This window comes from Calidris pugnax, unplaced genomic scaffold, assembly GCF_001431845.1.
Source record: "Calidris pugnax isolate Ruff unplaced genomic scaffold, ASM143184v1 scaffold9, whole genome shotgun sequence".
Lineage (NCBI taxonomy): Eukaryota > Metazoa > Chordata > Aves > Charadriiformes > Scolopacidae > Calidris > Calidris pugnax.
The window spans coordinates 4,251,314-4,265,753 of NW_015090778.1; the positions used below are offsets into that span (position 1 = coordinate 4,251,314).

At 50.6% G+C, this 14,440-nt stretch overlaps 1 protein-coding gene across 10 annotated transcripts in view; it reads right to left on the reverse strand.

The window, feature by feature from the left end:
- CACNA1G (calcium channel, voltage-dependent, T type, alpha 1G subunit) overlaps positions 1-14,440 on the reverse strand; it is a 107,896-nt gene that overhangs the window by 88,600 nt on the left and 4,856 nt on the right. For all 10 annotated transcript variants that reach the window (XM_014952049.1, XM_014952057.1, XM_014952017.1 and 7 more), the window contains exons 3-7: positions 9,001-9,098; positions 6,775-6,934; positions 3,084-3,375; positions 2,465-2,557; positions 12-822 (exon numbers count right to left, since the gene is read on the reverse strand). In XM_014952049.1, the coding sequence (XP_014807535.1) occupies positions 12-822; positions 2,465-2,557; positions 3,084-3,375; positions 6,775-6,934; positions 9,001-9,098 (1,454 nt within the window). The remainder of the gene's footprint in view (positions 1-11; positions 823-2,464; positions 2,558-3,083; positions 3,376-6,774; positions 6,935-9,000; positions 9,099-14,440) is intronic.

Consider the following 14,440-nt stretch of genomic DNA (forward strand, 5'->3'; position numbering starts at 1 on the left):
CCCAGGCTCACCCGTGCTCTGTGTCTCCAGCAGCTTGTGCATGGTGTTGTATGGCCCGGGTGGGATGTTGAGGCTCGTCAAGGTGCTGCTCCCAGCACCCACCGCCGCCTCCCCCAGGTTCTTCTCTTTCAGCATCTCATGGGAGGTACTGGGGTGCACCGTGGGGTACACCTTGGTGCCCACAATGTTCTTGGGGATCCCCTCTGGGCTCGGCAAGCCGAGGCCCGGCTGCGGGAGGGATGACCGACAGCGCACGGGCTCGAAGTGGCAGTCGGCGTGGTAGATGCTGTGGACGGACTCGGTGTTGCTGGGAGCGGCGCTGGGGGCCCCGTGGGGGTTCGGTGTCGATGGGGGGAGCATGAGCCGGTTGGTCCCGTTGTGGAGCGAGCTGGTCTCCACATCACTGATCTCTGGGCTGGCACGAGGCGCCCGCAAGTTCCCATTGCCCAGGTGATAGTGGTGGTGGTGGTGGTGATGGTGGTGGATGAGGTGGTGTACAGAGGACCTCTTCCTGCTCCGGCGCTTCCCGGCGTGCCGATCAGTCCCTGCCTTGCTCGCGGGGCTGGTGAGGAAGCCCATCCTCACGCCTGCCACCCGGTAGACCTCCACAAGCTGCTTGCTGCCTTTACGGGCAATGTAAACCAGGTACTTGAGGAGTTCGTCGTAGCAGCTGCCCGGCTCCGAAAAGCTGGCGAGGGTGCTGGCGTTGGACAGGTAGCGAACCCGCTGCTCCTTCATCAGCTGGCTCTCGCGCTGCTTCGTCTCGGAGAACTGCGTCGCTATCACCACCAGGCAGAGGTTGATCATGAAGAAGGAGCCCACCTAAAGGGACAACGGCCATCAGCCACCTCAGGGTGGCCGTGTCCACCCCACAGCCCTGCCGAACCCCATGCCCTGGGCTCAAGGAGTAGGGGGAAAACCCCAACCAGCCCCATCCCCTGCGTCACCCAGCGGGGACCACCGGCTGGGACCACGGAGGGGCTGACTCACCCCCTGAGCTCCAGCCCCGGGGACTCCCACGCCAGCGCTCCACGGAGGACGTCAGAGATCAAAGATGAGGAGAAGATTATTTTGACAAAAAGCTTTTTGCTCTTTTAAGATGGGTGTTTTTCTCTCTCCGCAGACAGCGGTTGTAATTATCACAATTAGTGGCATTACGATGAATGCACTGAGCCTTCCTGATAGGAGCGTTTTTTCTGGCAGTGTGTGGGCAGCTTGCGAGCAGATCCCTTTCCCCTGCTAACGGGATTTGCGGGTGACTGTTACGCAAGGGCATCAGCAGTCTGTACCCACAGCTTGGAGGTTTTTATTTCCAACCAGGGTTTCATGAGGTTCTGCCTTCTGCAGAGCCCAGCCTGGATCACGGAGAATTACTGACGTGCTAACGGGCTATCACACACCGCTAACGATACTCGCACGGCATCTGGAAAAGTACTGCTTGCTCTTCCTCTCCATCATTTCGGGGATGCTGAGAGCAAGGGATTGTTTCTTTTTTTGGGAAGCTAATAGATGAACTAGAAAAAGCATCATGGGCTAAACGACCTCCTACCTTCTCATCAGGGTTTGAGTCCTGGTTTGAAATGAGCAGAAATCCCCACAATGGCCTAATGGACAACGTGCAGCTATTTTGCTCGACTTAGTCCAATTAGACAGCAAGAAAGGGACTTATCTCACTTATCTCAGCTACATCTGAGTGAGGCACCTAATGATCCTTTAGAGTCAAGAGAGAAATAGGCACATCAAGTCTGCAATGCATCTAATTTATTTTGGATGTCTACCTTCGGAGGAGATGAATCACCCCCTTAAAGCACCTATTTTTCTCTCTTGATGATAAAGGGAGTCTAGACAACGAGCTCAGCCAGTCACGGTAGACAATTCTGCTTGCATAGATGAAGCCCATCATGGAGCCCACCCCACAGAAACTCTTTGTTGGCTCCTTTGTGGGTGGTCTCATGTGATGCTGTGAAGTGTGGGTGGGCTGTGGGCAGTAATCTCTTCCCTCCTTTCTTAATGTGCTCTCTGAAGTTTGGGAGTGTTTTCCTGAAATGTCCCCTCTGCACCAAGGACCCAACCAGCTGGGTTCTTCAATATGGGGGAATTTCTGGGCAGCCTCCTCCCCTTCCAGAGCTCAAAACCTGACCAGGGGAAATTTGCCTACTTTTAAACTTAAATTCAAGGTGGCAACTAACAGAGAGGACCTTGGAGCACAAGGAGAGAAATAGTAGAAGCAACAGAAGTGTATCTACCATAGCTTAAACACATCTTTCCTTCCTTCCTTCCTTCATGCTTGCAGCAAAATGCAGCTGCAGTACAGTGCTGTATTGAAGCTGTGTGTCTTCCAGCAGTCTGGTTTCTACCTCAGCTTTTATATTCGCTGTGTTATCTGCCCTGTTCCTCTGGGTCACTCTACTCTGCCCTCCCCAAATTCCAGGAGGTCCCCCCATGTTTCCCTAAGGCCACTCACAATGATCAGGAGGATGAAGTAGATGAAGTTGTAGAAGGAGTGTGCATCCATGACAAAGTACATGATGTCCACCCAGCCTTCCAGTGTGATGACCTGGTGGAGATAGGAAGGGAAAACGAACCCGTCAAGGCTCAGGTACAACATTAAATGCACAAGCAACGTTTCTCCTGGCTGGGTCATTTCTGACACCTCATACCTGGTCTTGGTGCTGTCCAAGACACTGAGGAGCCAAATCCTGCTCCCACCAATGCCAACAGCCACGTTACCAGCTGCCCAGGCTGAATCCAGCCCTTCTTTTCCAGCTGGACCTAAGGCCTACTACAACTACAGCACTTTGCAGAGGCAAGAGCAGTCTCTCTAGGCTCTGCTTCACATCAGGATGGTCTCACCACACACACAGTTTGGCGACTGGGGTTTTGTCCATGCCTGTAAGGTGAAGGCATCTTCAAAGGTGGCATCAAATTGTGCCAGCGGCATTTTGAGCACCCGTGCACTACTGTGTAAATGCCTGTTGGTGCAACATAGCCCCCAGGAGTGTGATTACACAGCCCCTGGGAATGTGTTGGGTGGCACGACTGGCTGTTTGCCCACCTTCTAACAATTTGCAGACAGGGCTCACCTGAAATATCGCGATCCAGGCGTAGCCAATGTTATCGAAGTTGATGGCTCCCTTGAAGGGGTTGTGCTCCCCGGCAGAGCAGTTGGTGTAATACTGGTTCCAGTTGACACAGGAGGTGTTGGTGGTGTCATTGTAGGAATAATAATCCAGGGTGCACTCCAGACCCTCCTCCCTCCGCGTTGGGATGTTTCGGCAGTAGCGCATCCCGTTCTCCCGGGGCTGGGAGCAGATGAAAGGGTTCTCGTCTTCGTTCTCCGTCTGGTAGTACCGCTCCAAATCCACCGTGTAGGGGCTGAAAGAGTTCAGAGAGGGCTGGGGTTTGCACACCGACTGTGGGCAGTCTGGCAAGGTAACAGCTGTAACAGCTAAGACTGACGTCTGTTATTCTGGATCTTGAAGCTATTTTTTTTTAAAAGGGATCCTCTTGGACTTTCTGCAGTCCCGCTGGGTGAAATGATATCCCTTAACTGGGTTTTGGGAAACCGAGGCAGTGCACTTGGCCACTCAGCAGCCCCTCTGGTGACATTATTTAGAGCAACTCCATCTGGAAGTGCTCCAGCTTTGACTTTAGGGGACTAGGAGCAGGATTCAGCCCAGCAGGGCTTCTCTGAACACATCTTTGATACAGTAAGATGAAAATCAGTCAGTTTAAGCTCCTGTATCTCCTGTCCTCCTGGAGATGCTGAGAATGGCTTGTGGAGACTCTATGTACAAGGACCTCCCAAGCTTCCTAAAAACCAGAAACAGGGCCTTCATCTGCATTTCACAGCGCCTGTTCAGCCCATACATAAGCTCTAAATTCCCTCCGAGGGTGGCTTTACTATAGAAAACCAGGCAAAAACACTCTTCAGGGAGATGAAACAACCCATGGCCGGCCAGAAACTGGCTTCTTGCTCTGCACACAGCTATCTCCTTAATGCTGCCAGGACTCCCACTAAAGCTTGCAAAGATATTTTTAAGCCTAGTTCAGCCTGGTTAATTCCTGCAGAATTGCCTTTAATACCCTCCAAAGCTTATCTAAACCCCTGGAATTCTGGCTCAATTGAACAGCACCCAAACCTGTGGCTCTATTGGATTTACCCAGCAGTGAAGCACTCCCCCGGCTCTCCGGTCATTTACTTAACAGGAACGTGCCCTGGTAATGACTCTCCCAACTGCCCTTTGAGGGCACCACCTACAAGAGGGGTGGCAGTTGACTAGGAGATGCGTGGGAGAGGATAAAAGTTGCGTTGTGTCAGCTCCAGACCTGAGATCCAGCCTAGCCACAGTCCTTGGAGTTCTTCAAGGCCAGGGTGGATGGGGTTTTGAGCAATCTGGTCTGGTGGGAGGTGTCCCTGCCCAGGGCAGGGGGGTTGGAACAGGATGATCTTTAGGGTCCCTTCCAACCTAAACCATTCTATGATCCTGCTGAGAGGCTCTGGGCTTGCAGGACTTCTCCATCCTGCTGTGGATCTAGCCAGATCAACTCTGAGTTAACATTTGGAAGCGATCCATGGGAAGGTGACAGAGTTTTGGAGCCTTTTATTTTGCAGCTAATAACACCTAATAACAAGTGAGAAGCCTGAAAGTTTGGCATTTTCCTCTGGTTCTGAGCTCACGGCAATGTTTCCAGTATGGTTGCCATATATGAAGGCAACCAGATAACTGAGCACCAGCCTGGAGCACCAGGGCTCAGCAGAGCAGCCATCAAGGGCTTAGGGTCACCAGGCCTTCTACTATTCAACGGGAGGGAGGTAGTGGAAAAAGGCAGGTAATTAGGACAACAGATATGGAAATCCTGGTCTGAAAGAGGCTGCCACTCCCAGAACAGACAGATGTTTCAACCACTGTTCAAACATTCCTACACCTGGGAAGCTGGCTGGCCAGGAAACTGGGTGCTACAAACCCCCATTTGATCACAATAGACCTCTCGGCCTTAAAATCCAGGGAGCTGTGAAAAATAACACTTTGGGACAGGGACTATCTCTTGCTTTGAGACTGAAAAGGATTTAGCACCCTGAAATGTATGGCAGCTCCATCAGCTTTCCCTGGGATTTAGGTGGGACTACAAATGCTGTACCAAGAAAAGGGTGGCTTTACTATAGAAAACCAGGCAAAAACACTCTTCAGGGAGATGAAACAACCCATGGCCGGCCAGAAACTGGCTTCTTGCTCTGCACACAGCTATCTCCTTAATGCTGCCAGGACTCCCACTAAAGCTTGCAAAGATATTTTTAAGCCTAGTTCAGCCTGGTTAATTCCTGCAGAATTGCCTTTAATACCCTCCAAAGCTTATCTAAACCCCTGGAATTCTGGCTCAATTGAACAGCACCCAAACCTGTGGCTCTATTGGATTTACCCAGCAGTGAAGCACTCCCCCGGCTCTCCGGTCATTTACTTAACAGGAACGTGCCCTGGTAATGACTCTCCCAACTGCCCTTTGAGGGCACCACCTACAAGAGGGGTGGCAGTTGACTAGGAGATGCGTGGGAGAGGATAAAAGTTGCGTTGTGTCAGCTCCAGACCTGAGATCCAGCCTAGCCACAGTCCTTGGAGTTCTTCAAGGCCAGGGTGGATGGGGTTTTGAGCAATCTGGTCTGGTGGGAGGTGTCCCTGCCCAGGGCAGGGGGGTTGGAACAGGATGATCTTTAGGGTCCCTTCCAACCTAAACCATTCTATGATCCTGCTGAGAGGCTCTGGGCTTGCAGGACTTCTCCATCCTGCTGTGGATCTAGCCAGATCAACTCTGAGTTAACATTTGGAAGCGATCCATGGGAAGGTGACAGAGTTTTGGAGCCTTTTATTTTGCAGCTAATAACACCTAATAACAAGTGAGAAGCCTGAAAGTTTGGCATTTTCCTCTGGTTCTGAGCTCACGGCAATGTTTCCAGTATGGTTGCCATATATGAAGGCAACCAGATAACTGAGCACCAGCCTGGAGCACCAGGGCTCAGCAGAGCAGCCATCAAGGGCTTAGGGTCACCAGGCCTTCTACTATTCAACGGGAGGGAGGTAGTGGAAAAAGGCAGGTAATTAGGACAACAGATATGGAAATCCTGGTCTGAAAGAGGCTGCCACTCCCAGAACAGACAGATGTTTCAACCACTGTTCAAACATTCCTACACCTGGGAAGCTGGCTGGCCAGGAAACTGGGTGCTACAAACCCCCATTTGATCACAATAGACCTCTCGGCCTTAAAATCCAGGGAGCTGTGAAAAATAACACTTTGGGACAGGGACTATCTCTTGCTTTGAGACTGAAAAGGATTTAGCACCCTGAAATGTATGGCAGCTCCATCAGCTTTCCCTGGGATTTAGGTGGGACTACAAATGCTGTACCAAGAAACACCACCAGCTGCTGAAAGGGATTCAGACCTCAACGTCTCAACAAATGCAGAAAAGGTCACACGTTAATGATATGCTGAATTTAGAAAGCCTGAACTCTAACGCTCAGGGTTTTTTGGAGGCTCTTATCAATCAGAGAGGTTCCCAAGTGCCAGCTGAGGGTTAAGAACAGTCCTGCAGGACTCAAATGGCAAATTGTCACAGCTCGATCTGTTCCGGCTGTGCATGCCTGGGCAGGAGTTGTGGTGGCATTTAGGAGCAGGGAGCATTTACAGAAGGCCAGGAGGATAATGGAAGATATCCTTGTCTCCTGGATGGACAGACTGGCCTGAACTGGAGAGACACTTCTGCTGCCTGTGCAGACTCACATGCTGAAGTTCTCGGGGAGGAAGCAGCGGTTCCTGAGCAAACCTGCCCACAGCTGGACTCCCACGATGCCGAAGATGAAGAAGACGAAGAAGCAGAGGAGGAGGACATTCCCCAGCATGGGCAGCGTGTCCAAAAGAAGCGTCACCAGAATGCGCATACCTGAGGAGAAGAGGAAGAGGTCAGCAAAGAGGAAAAGTCCATACCGAATTTTCTTATTTCGGCTATCGTCCTCCTGACCTTTTCCTTCCCATCCATATCTCTCCCTCCACTGACAGATGCTGCCTTCCCATCCGCTGTCCCTGTCACCCACACATGGCCTGTAAACACCTGCAGCTCCCAAGTCCCCTCTGGTTTTTCCCCAAAGCCCCTGGGATACCCCCTTCATCTGTGCCCTGCTCCTGGGCACACGACCTACCTTCCCTTCTCCTCTCCTTCCCTTCACTCCCCATCTCAAGTTCTCTTCTCCTAAAGTTTTCTAGCAATTATACGTCTCCTTTCTTCCCTGAGACCAAACCCTGATGTTCTCCCTTGCTCAGATGTATTTATTTCCCCACTCTATATATTAAAATTCCCTTCCCTTCCTAATTCCCCTCATCTACCCTAAATCCCCTCTCTTCCTTAAAATACAGGACTCTCTCTGGCAGTTCATTCTCACAAGTTCAGGAACAGCCAGTTCTGTAACAAAGACAAATTGATGGTGACTTCAACTTGACATTTACACACAAAAAAATTGATTTCATCTGACGTCTCTGTAATATTCTGCTCATCTCTTGCTCTCCTTCCTTCCCCATCTTCTGCATTCTCTCACTTGCTTATATTGATTTTCATTTAAAGAAAGCTTTACTGTTGCACCCTTTACTTTGATACTTCAAGAAGACTTTTTTTCCCCCCCCTCTCTTCCTGATGCTGTCACCTCCTCTATCAGGGTTTTTCTTTCACTCCTCTATTGGGGAACAACCACCTTGCGTCAACTCCTAATTAACTGAAATGACTTTCTGCGGTGACTGCATTTATCATCATACAAAACTCTTTTTTCTTTTCCCACCTTACGTTTCCACCCCATTGTAACCATGTTGCAGAGGAGCTAAGATAAATTACCTGGGATTTAAAAATACATTAAGCGAATTACATCCCCAGTTAGACAGCGGCGGATAAATTCAGCCATCCATCAGTTCAGCAGTGGGGATTAAAAAAAAACATTGCAAACAGGATTCTGAAGCTGCTGTAACGATTGAAGCAGCAGCAACAGCAAAGCCAGATAAAGTTCAAGAGTCAGGACCAGCAAAATAAATAGAGCCCAGGCACCTCCAGCATTGGCAGACAGAACTGGAGGTGATTAGTTCTCGTCAAGGCATTGGGCTAGTTCAGACAGGGCAGTTCAGACTCAGATTTAATTTGGCTAAAACAATGCTGGATTCAATACCCAGGATTGTAGGACCAGGAAACAAATGTTTCTGATGCATTTTGTTGTACTTACACTTAACCCACCTGATCTGTACAGCGCCTGAGAGGGAGGGAGCTCAGGACTGGGCTGCCATTGCCCGTTGCCATGCAGGAGCAGGCAATGCCACCCCTTGCTGTTGAAGGTGGGGTCTGAGATCCTCATGCATGACCTGATAAACCAGGACTGAATAGTCTTCTCCCATCCCACCCAGGCTTGCTTTGGACGTGGTGGAGATTTTTGCTGTACGGACCAGCTCTGGGGATTAGAGCAAGAGATGCTCCAAGAGGAGGCTCCTCAGCACCTCCTGGGGGGCTGTCTCCAGGCACAAGATTTCCTCATCCCAATTTCTCCAGGAATGGATGAGGTAGCACAGGAAGGGTGGGAGCGGCATTGCTCATACCCCTCTCCCTGTGCTGCCTGGCAAAGACTGTTGGCTCAGTCCATCCCTATCACCTCCACCCCTTCACCTTAGCAGCCTCCTAAGACCCTTTTCAGATGAGAAAGGCGGGTGTCTGAAGACAGTGCTGGATATCTTATTGACTGGTGGCTCATCTCTGATCCCACAGGCATCAAAAGCAATATTATTTAAAGGTAGGAGAGTGCCAGGCACTGGAAACCAGTAAGTGGTGGTAGGACCTTGCGCTACCAGGCTTGGGTGAACGCTTGAGCTGCAACGGGAAGCATCTGTGTTCGCGTTTCCATGTTTAGGGCACATGGAAAGATATAAAGATACAGATATAAAGAACTTGCATCGACTGGGAGGAATAAGAATCCAACTTACTGGGGACCCTATTAATGGCCCTGAGCGGCCGCAGGACGCGGACGGTGCGGACGGCCGAGAAGCTGACGTTCTGCAGGTCCAGGGAGTACTCCAGCATCCTGCGAAAGACACCAATGCGGAGCAGCGTCAAGGATCTTCTGGAGAAATGTTAGATTATCAAACATTATATGCCAACCGCTCACAGGGGGACTTGCTACTGCATCTCTCCCATCAGGAAAGTTTGCCAGAGGAATTAATTAAGGGTTGTTTGTGTATCAGAGTAAAGTCAACGCGCGAGAACATGATACACCACCTCACACAGCCACAGATCTTCTCTCTTTCTCATCCGCTTTAGTTACTGTTTTTGTACAGGTCCAGGGCAGAAGCTTCTGAAAGTCCCTACACACTCCGGGAAGGCAATTCCCAGACACATCCCTGTTTTTAACAATAATTGTACAGACACTCTAACAAATCTGGGACGCAGCACGGGACACTGAGCTGTGCCATCTCTTCCCAGCAGGGATCATTGGCAGGTGGGACTCAGGCGGATGGGCAAGCACACAAATCAAAACTGATGACACTTGTAGATAACAAATGGGGCAAACACAGACCAAGGAACCTCCTACACTGTGCCTGATGGGGTTATTTCACAGCTCAGGGCACTGAGGCACAACCTTCACATGTCTTAGTCTGCACTTGGACTGCTGCAAGTCCCTGGGGTCCCCCAACACCGACTCACCCTGATCATGGCACCTTTGCCATTAGTCTTGTCACCACCAGCACTTTGCTCTCCAGCCATGGGGAAACACAAGAGCTCTGCCCAAAACCATTCTGGAAGAGGCAAAGCCAGGCAAAGGAAAGAAATAGGACCATGAGGCTCCCTCACAGCCCACCTCCCGCCGCCACGAGTAACCACAGGATATTAATCTCTTCCAAAAATTATCAAGTTCCATCTTAAAGCTAGTTGGGTGGTTGGAAGCCTAACTTCCAGCCTTAATTTATTCAGGACAAGCTCATATCCATTTGTTCTTATGCCAACACTGTCTTTTAAGTAGTTTCTATAGCTCTTTGTCCCTGGTGTTTACTCACCCGATATATTTACAGAGGACAAATCACATCTCCTCTCAGCCTTGATTTTGCAAAGCCAAACAAACCAAGCTCTTCCAGCCCCATCTCAAAGACAGGCTCTCTGCTTCCCAATCACAGCCTTTCTCCACACCTGCCCTGGCCTGAATTAATTGTACCTGATTAGACATCACACTTCTGGAAGAGGCTTTGCCGGCGCCTTGCACAAAGGCATCAGTGCTGCCCTCTCCCTCACCACTGGAAATCCTGCAGGATTCATCAGCTGTGTTAGCTTTGCTGGAGGTTTCTGCTCAAGCACCCAGAGTGGAGAAGGCTTTGTCTTCCTAGCCCCCAAATACACAACTCCACACTCATTGCAGTGACATTTTATCTCGTTTCTCTTGATAGGCTCTAATGAGGGCGATGACGATCAACCACACCTAAGACCAAAATAACCTGAACACATTCCTCTGTATTTAGCTGACTCCCACAGCCATGGGGCAACCCCAGAACATGAGTGTGGGACAGACACACGTGGATGCTGTGAGTTTGTTCTTGTCCTCTGACCAGAGTGGAAGGCAGCGTGTCCACAAAAGTTCACCTGGCCTCAGGGACAAAACCAGCCCCTTCCTCGGTGCCTGGGACTCACTGCATTGGGTGAGCTTTTCAACAATTTCCCTGCATTTAATGGTTCTCAAGTTTCACTTGCTGTTTTAAAACAAGATTTTCGTACGGTTTGCAGGATTTGGGTAAAAAGCCCATGTCAAACACACAGCTTTTCTTTCATCCGTTGTTAGAACAGAGGCTACCAGCAGAATTCAGAGCAGCATATGGTTATTTGCACCAAGACAAATAATTTTCTGATTAATGACAGCTCTAGACTCACTTCCAGAGCTGCGTGTGCTTGTAATCTGCAAAGGGCATGTTGTAAAACGCATTTAGATTTAACATATGAAAAAAACAATTAAAATTAACTTAAAAAACCAACCAACCAACAACCCACCAGCTTGAACAAACACTGGAAAACCAAGACCAAGGGGAGGTGGGTGCCCCCCTGTCTCTGCTGCCAGTACCAGTGTTACAGCACCGCAAGCTCAGCCCAGACCTAGACTACAGGATCCACACGTTGCTGACAACTAACAGCTCAAGGGCCTTGAGAGAACACAGTGTTGGTGGGGGGAGAAAAAAAAAGTGGATAAAAATCAATTAATAAAGAGCAAGTCCAATGAGAAGCCCACCACTTCCCAGCTCTAAGGTCACTTCCCAAGGCAAGGGGATGCACGGGAGGAATCAATCCACCTCCCTGGCAAGGGAAGACACCCAGGGAGAGCGAATGTCAGGATGTCACCAACTGGCGAGGTGACAGGTGCATTTACCAGCATATATAACATTTACGCACTGAAAATCTGCAGTGTAAAAAGTCCCCGATGAAGCTTCAACTCAAATGTCATTTCTGTTCAAACGGGAGAGCGCGATGCCTGTCAGCGCCTCTGCCACGGACCCGGGTACCCAGCCAAGAAAAAGGCTCAGAAAAATACTCAGCATTAAGTAGGATGGATTCACAGCAAATGCTGAGACTCGTCAGAGTGATCAGCAACCCCCGATCGCTGGAGTTATTCAGAAGGAAAGCGGAAATATTTAGGACTTTCTAAGAATAAAAGCAGAGCATCTGCAGAGCCAGACGTACAACGGGCTGGTGGTGGGATGCAGAGAGGGAGCTGATGCAAACCTTTGGCAACCGCTCCTTCGAGCAGGAAAACTCCCGGGACTCAGCAGACAGACAGACAGACAGACACAAAGGATGGCTGAGGATGGACCGGGCAGCTGAAATCCATCCCTGTTCTCCCTGGAGACAGCAAGACTCGGAGCACGTGGGAGTTTCTTTCATATAAAAGCCAAAGCCTTGGGCAGGATCTCGTAAGCACAGTGTCAGGCAGCACCCCTGCCTGCGGAGGAGAGCTCGCAGAAGTGATGCTCAGGAGCTCTGGGGGGGACAAGAGGGGCTCCTCTTACCCAGCAAGCCTCTAACAGAGTACAGAAATGCCAGCAAAGCCCTTCCCACACCTACCCAGCATCACCTCTCCAACCCACCCTGCCTGCAGCCCTGGCTCCGCTCCCATCCCCAGGATCACTCCTGCTCAGGAAGCAGAAGGTGGTGTGAAAACCCATCCAAATTTGTGCTGAGGGCGCTTTCTGAGGAAAACTGGGGCTGCTCCCTTTCACAGCTGGGTGCTGGGGGTGCCACACAGTCAGGGGATGTGACCAAGTGCCTGCAGGGAGGGCAGCATCCCTGGGAGCTGCCCACCCCTCTGCCTGCAGAGGCAGAGCCGCCGCTCCCTGCTGACAAGAGATAGGCTCAGATTTATTCAGCCTTAAAAGGTTTCCAAAACTGGGCATCCAGACACCCTTTATCTACACAGTGCAGCAATCAGTGGATGATATTAAGCCACTTGGTGTTGGAAAAGACAAGGGGAAATTATTTAGGCGGCGCTGTATCTTCAGAAAGCTGGAATGAAATTTCCTCCCGGCCCTCGCCCTGCTCCACTTTTGATTTTTAAGCCTCGCGAGTCCCACTGCGTTCAGGGGTGTTGCTTAATTTTAAAAAAATAGTCATTTTAATCAAGATGAATGGAATAAAAAGAATAGCACCGGAGGGAGCGTGAACTCTGCAGCCTGCTGGATCCAGCCACACCGTATGTCCCAGCCAGGACACTTGACTAATGAGGCTCTTGAAGCAGCAGCAAGTTCACCTGAAGAACTGAAAGAAACGAAATAATTCTCTTTCAAAGGAGTCCTAAAACCTAAAAAAACAAGGCTTTTCACAGGTGGGTTTGAGTCAGCTCAGCTGTGAGGGAGGCTGCAGAGGGGTTTCTTTTACCCAGCAGGTTTTGATGTGAGTCAGGGACGCGGCTTGTTGGGGATGCTCTGCTGGGAAGGTTGCAAAGGCTGGGGTAAGGCAGCAGGGAGCAGAGAGCATCTTCACCAGCCCCAGGGCTTGGTTGCTTTTCATCCTCCAAAAAGTAATTTAAGGCACCAAATTGCAAAGCTTGACCCCAGATTTTGAACCCCTGGAGGTTTGTGATCATGAGTGTCAGCTTGATGTGGTTCTGCCACTTCTGCTCGGAGCAAAGGGCACCGAATTCAGGATAAACCAGGATGCAGCAGGACCCCAGGAGGAGGCTCCCAGCTTCCAAGACACTTGCATCCCTCCTGGAAAGCAGTGGAGAGGGGCAGGCTCCTGGGAGAGGGTTTGGTGCTGCTCTCACTGCAGCTCAAAGGGGCTGCAGCTGTGATTGCACATTGGGTAATTGCGTGTGCAAATCGGCCACTTACACGGGCAATTACCCCGCGGCGCTCAGGGTGCCCGGGCAGCGCAGAGGGCACCGCGCAGCCACGTCTCCAAGGTGCTGCTCCTCAGGGCGAGAGGGATCGATACAGGCAGGCAGAGGGGATGAAAAAGCAACATTCATCCCTGCCTCTCTGTTATTTTATCTACTTTTTTTGTTTTATTTTTAAGGGATGAAGGGACTAATACATGGGGGAAGAAGAGCCTTTGCCCGCAGTCGCAGCAGGGACTCCCGCCCCATGTCAGCTCTTTCTTCCCCATCTCTGGACCATGGAGTTGAAACAGCCCTTGATCAGCTTCATGCAGACAAAGTACCCTTCAGAGGAGCCCTGCCTGCCTGTGAAGCAAACGGGGCTTTGAGGTGAAGGCCACAAGCTGGAAGCTTCACCCAAAGCACCCAGCAGGAACCTTGCAGCCACAGGATCACGGCTCCCCGCGGAGACCAGTCTGGCAGCATCTCCTCACCCCAATTTCTGAGCTAAAGAGCGTTTCAGAAACCATCCAGGTTTAGATGGAGCAGGGATGGAACTGGGCACTGCGGCATCCCTTTCACTCCTGTTATCTAAGAATACAGCAAGGCTTCCTGCAGCACGTTTCATCCCTGAAATTCAGCCCTCAAAACCAGGAGGGAGCAAGACATCCTTAAGTGTTGTTTATGAAGGCTTCAGCGGAGCTAACTCTTTAATACAGCCTTCAACAGGGGGAGGAAAAATGATAACACACATTAGAAGAAGTGTTCAGGAAGCAAAGAGAAAAAGAAAGGGTGTCTGTGTTCCTGAAGACAGCAGCCTGCCAACCACCTCCAGCCCCGGCTGGTCTCACACCGTAAGCAAAATATTCCAGAAGCGTTTAACTTTCCTACAAAGTTTGTTAAGAGGCTTGTTACCGTTACAATGAGCAAAGCACAAACTCCACAGACTTGGCCAAACAACTGACGGAGCCCGGAGTGAGAGCAGACCCACACAACTCAAACAGGGGATGATGCACAGCCCTGCTCGGAGAGGAGCAGAAGCACAGGCACGGATCCGGAGCCCTGCATGACCCTGTGTC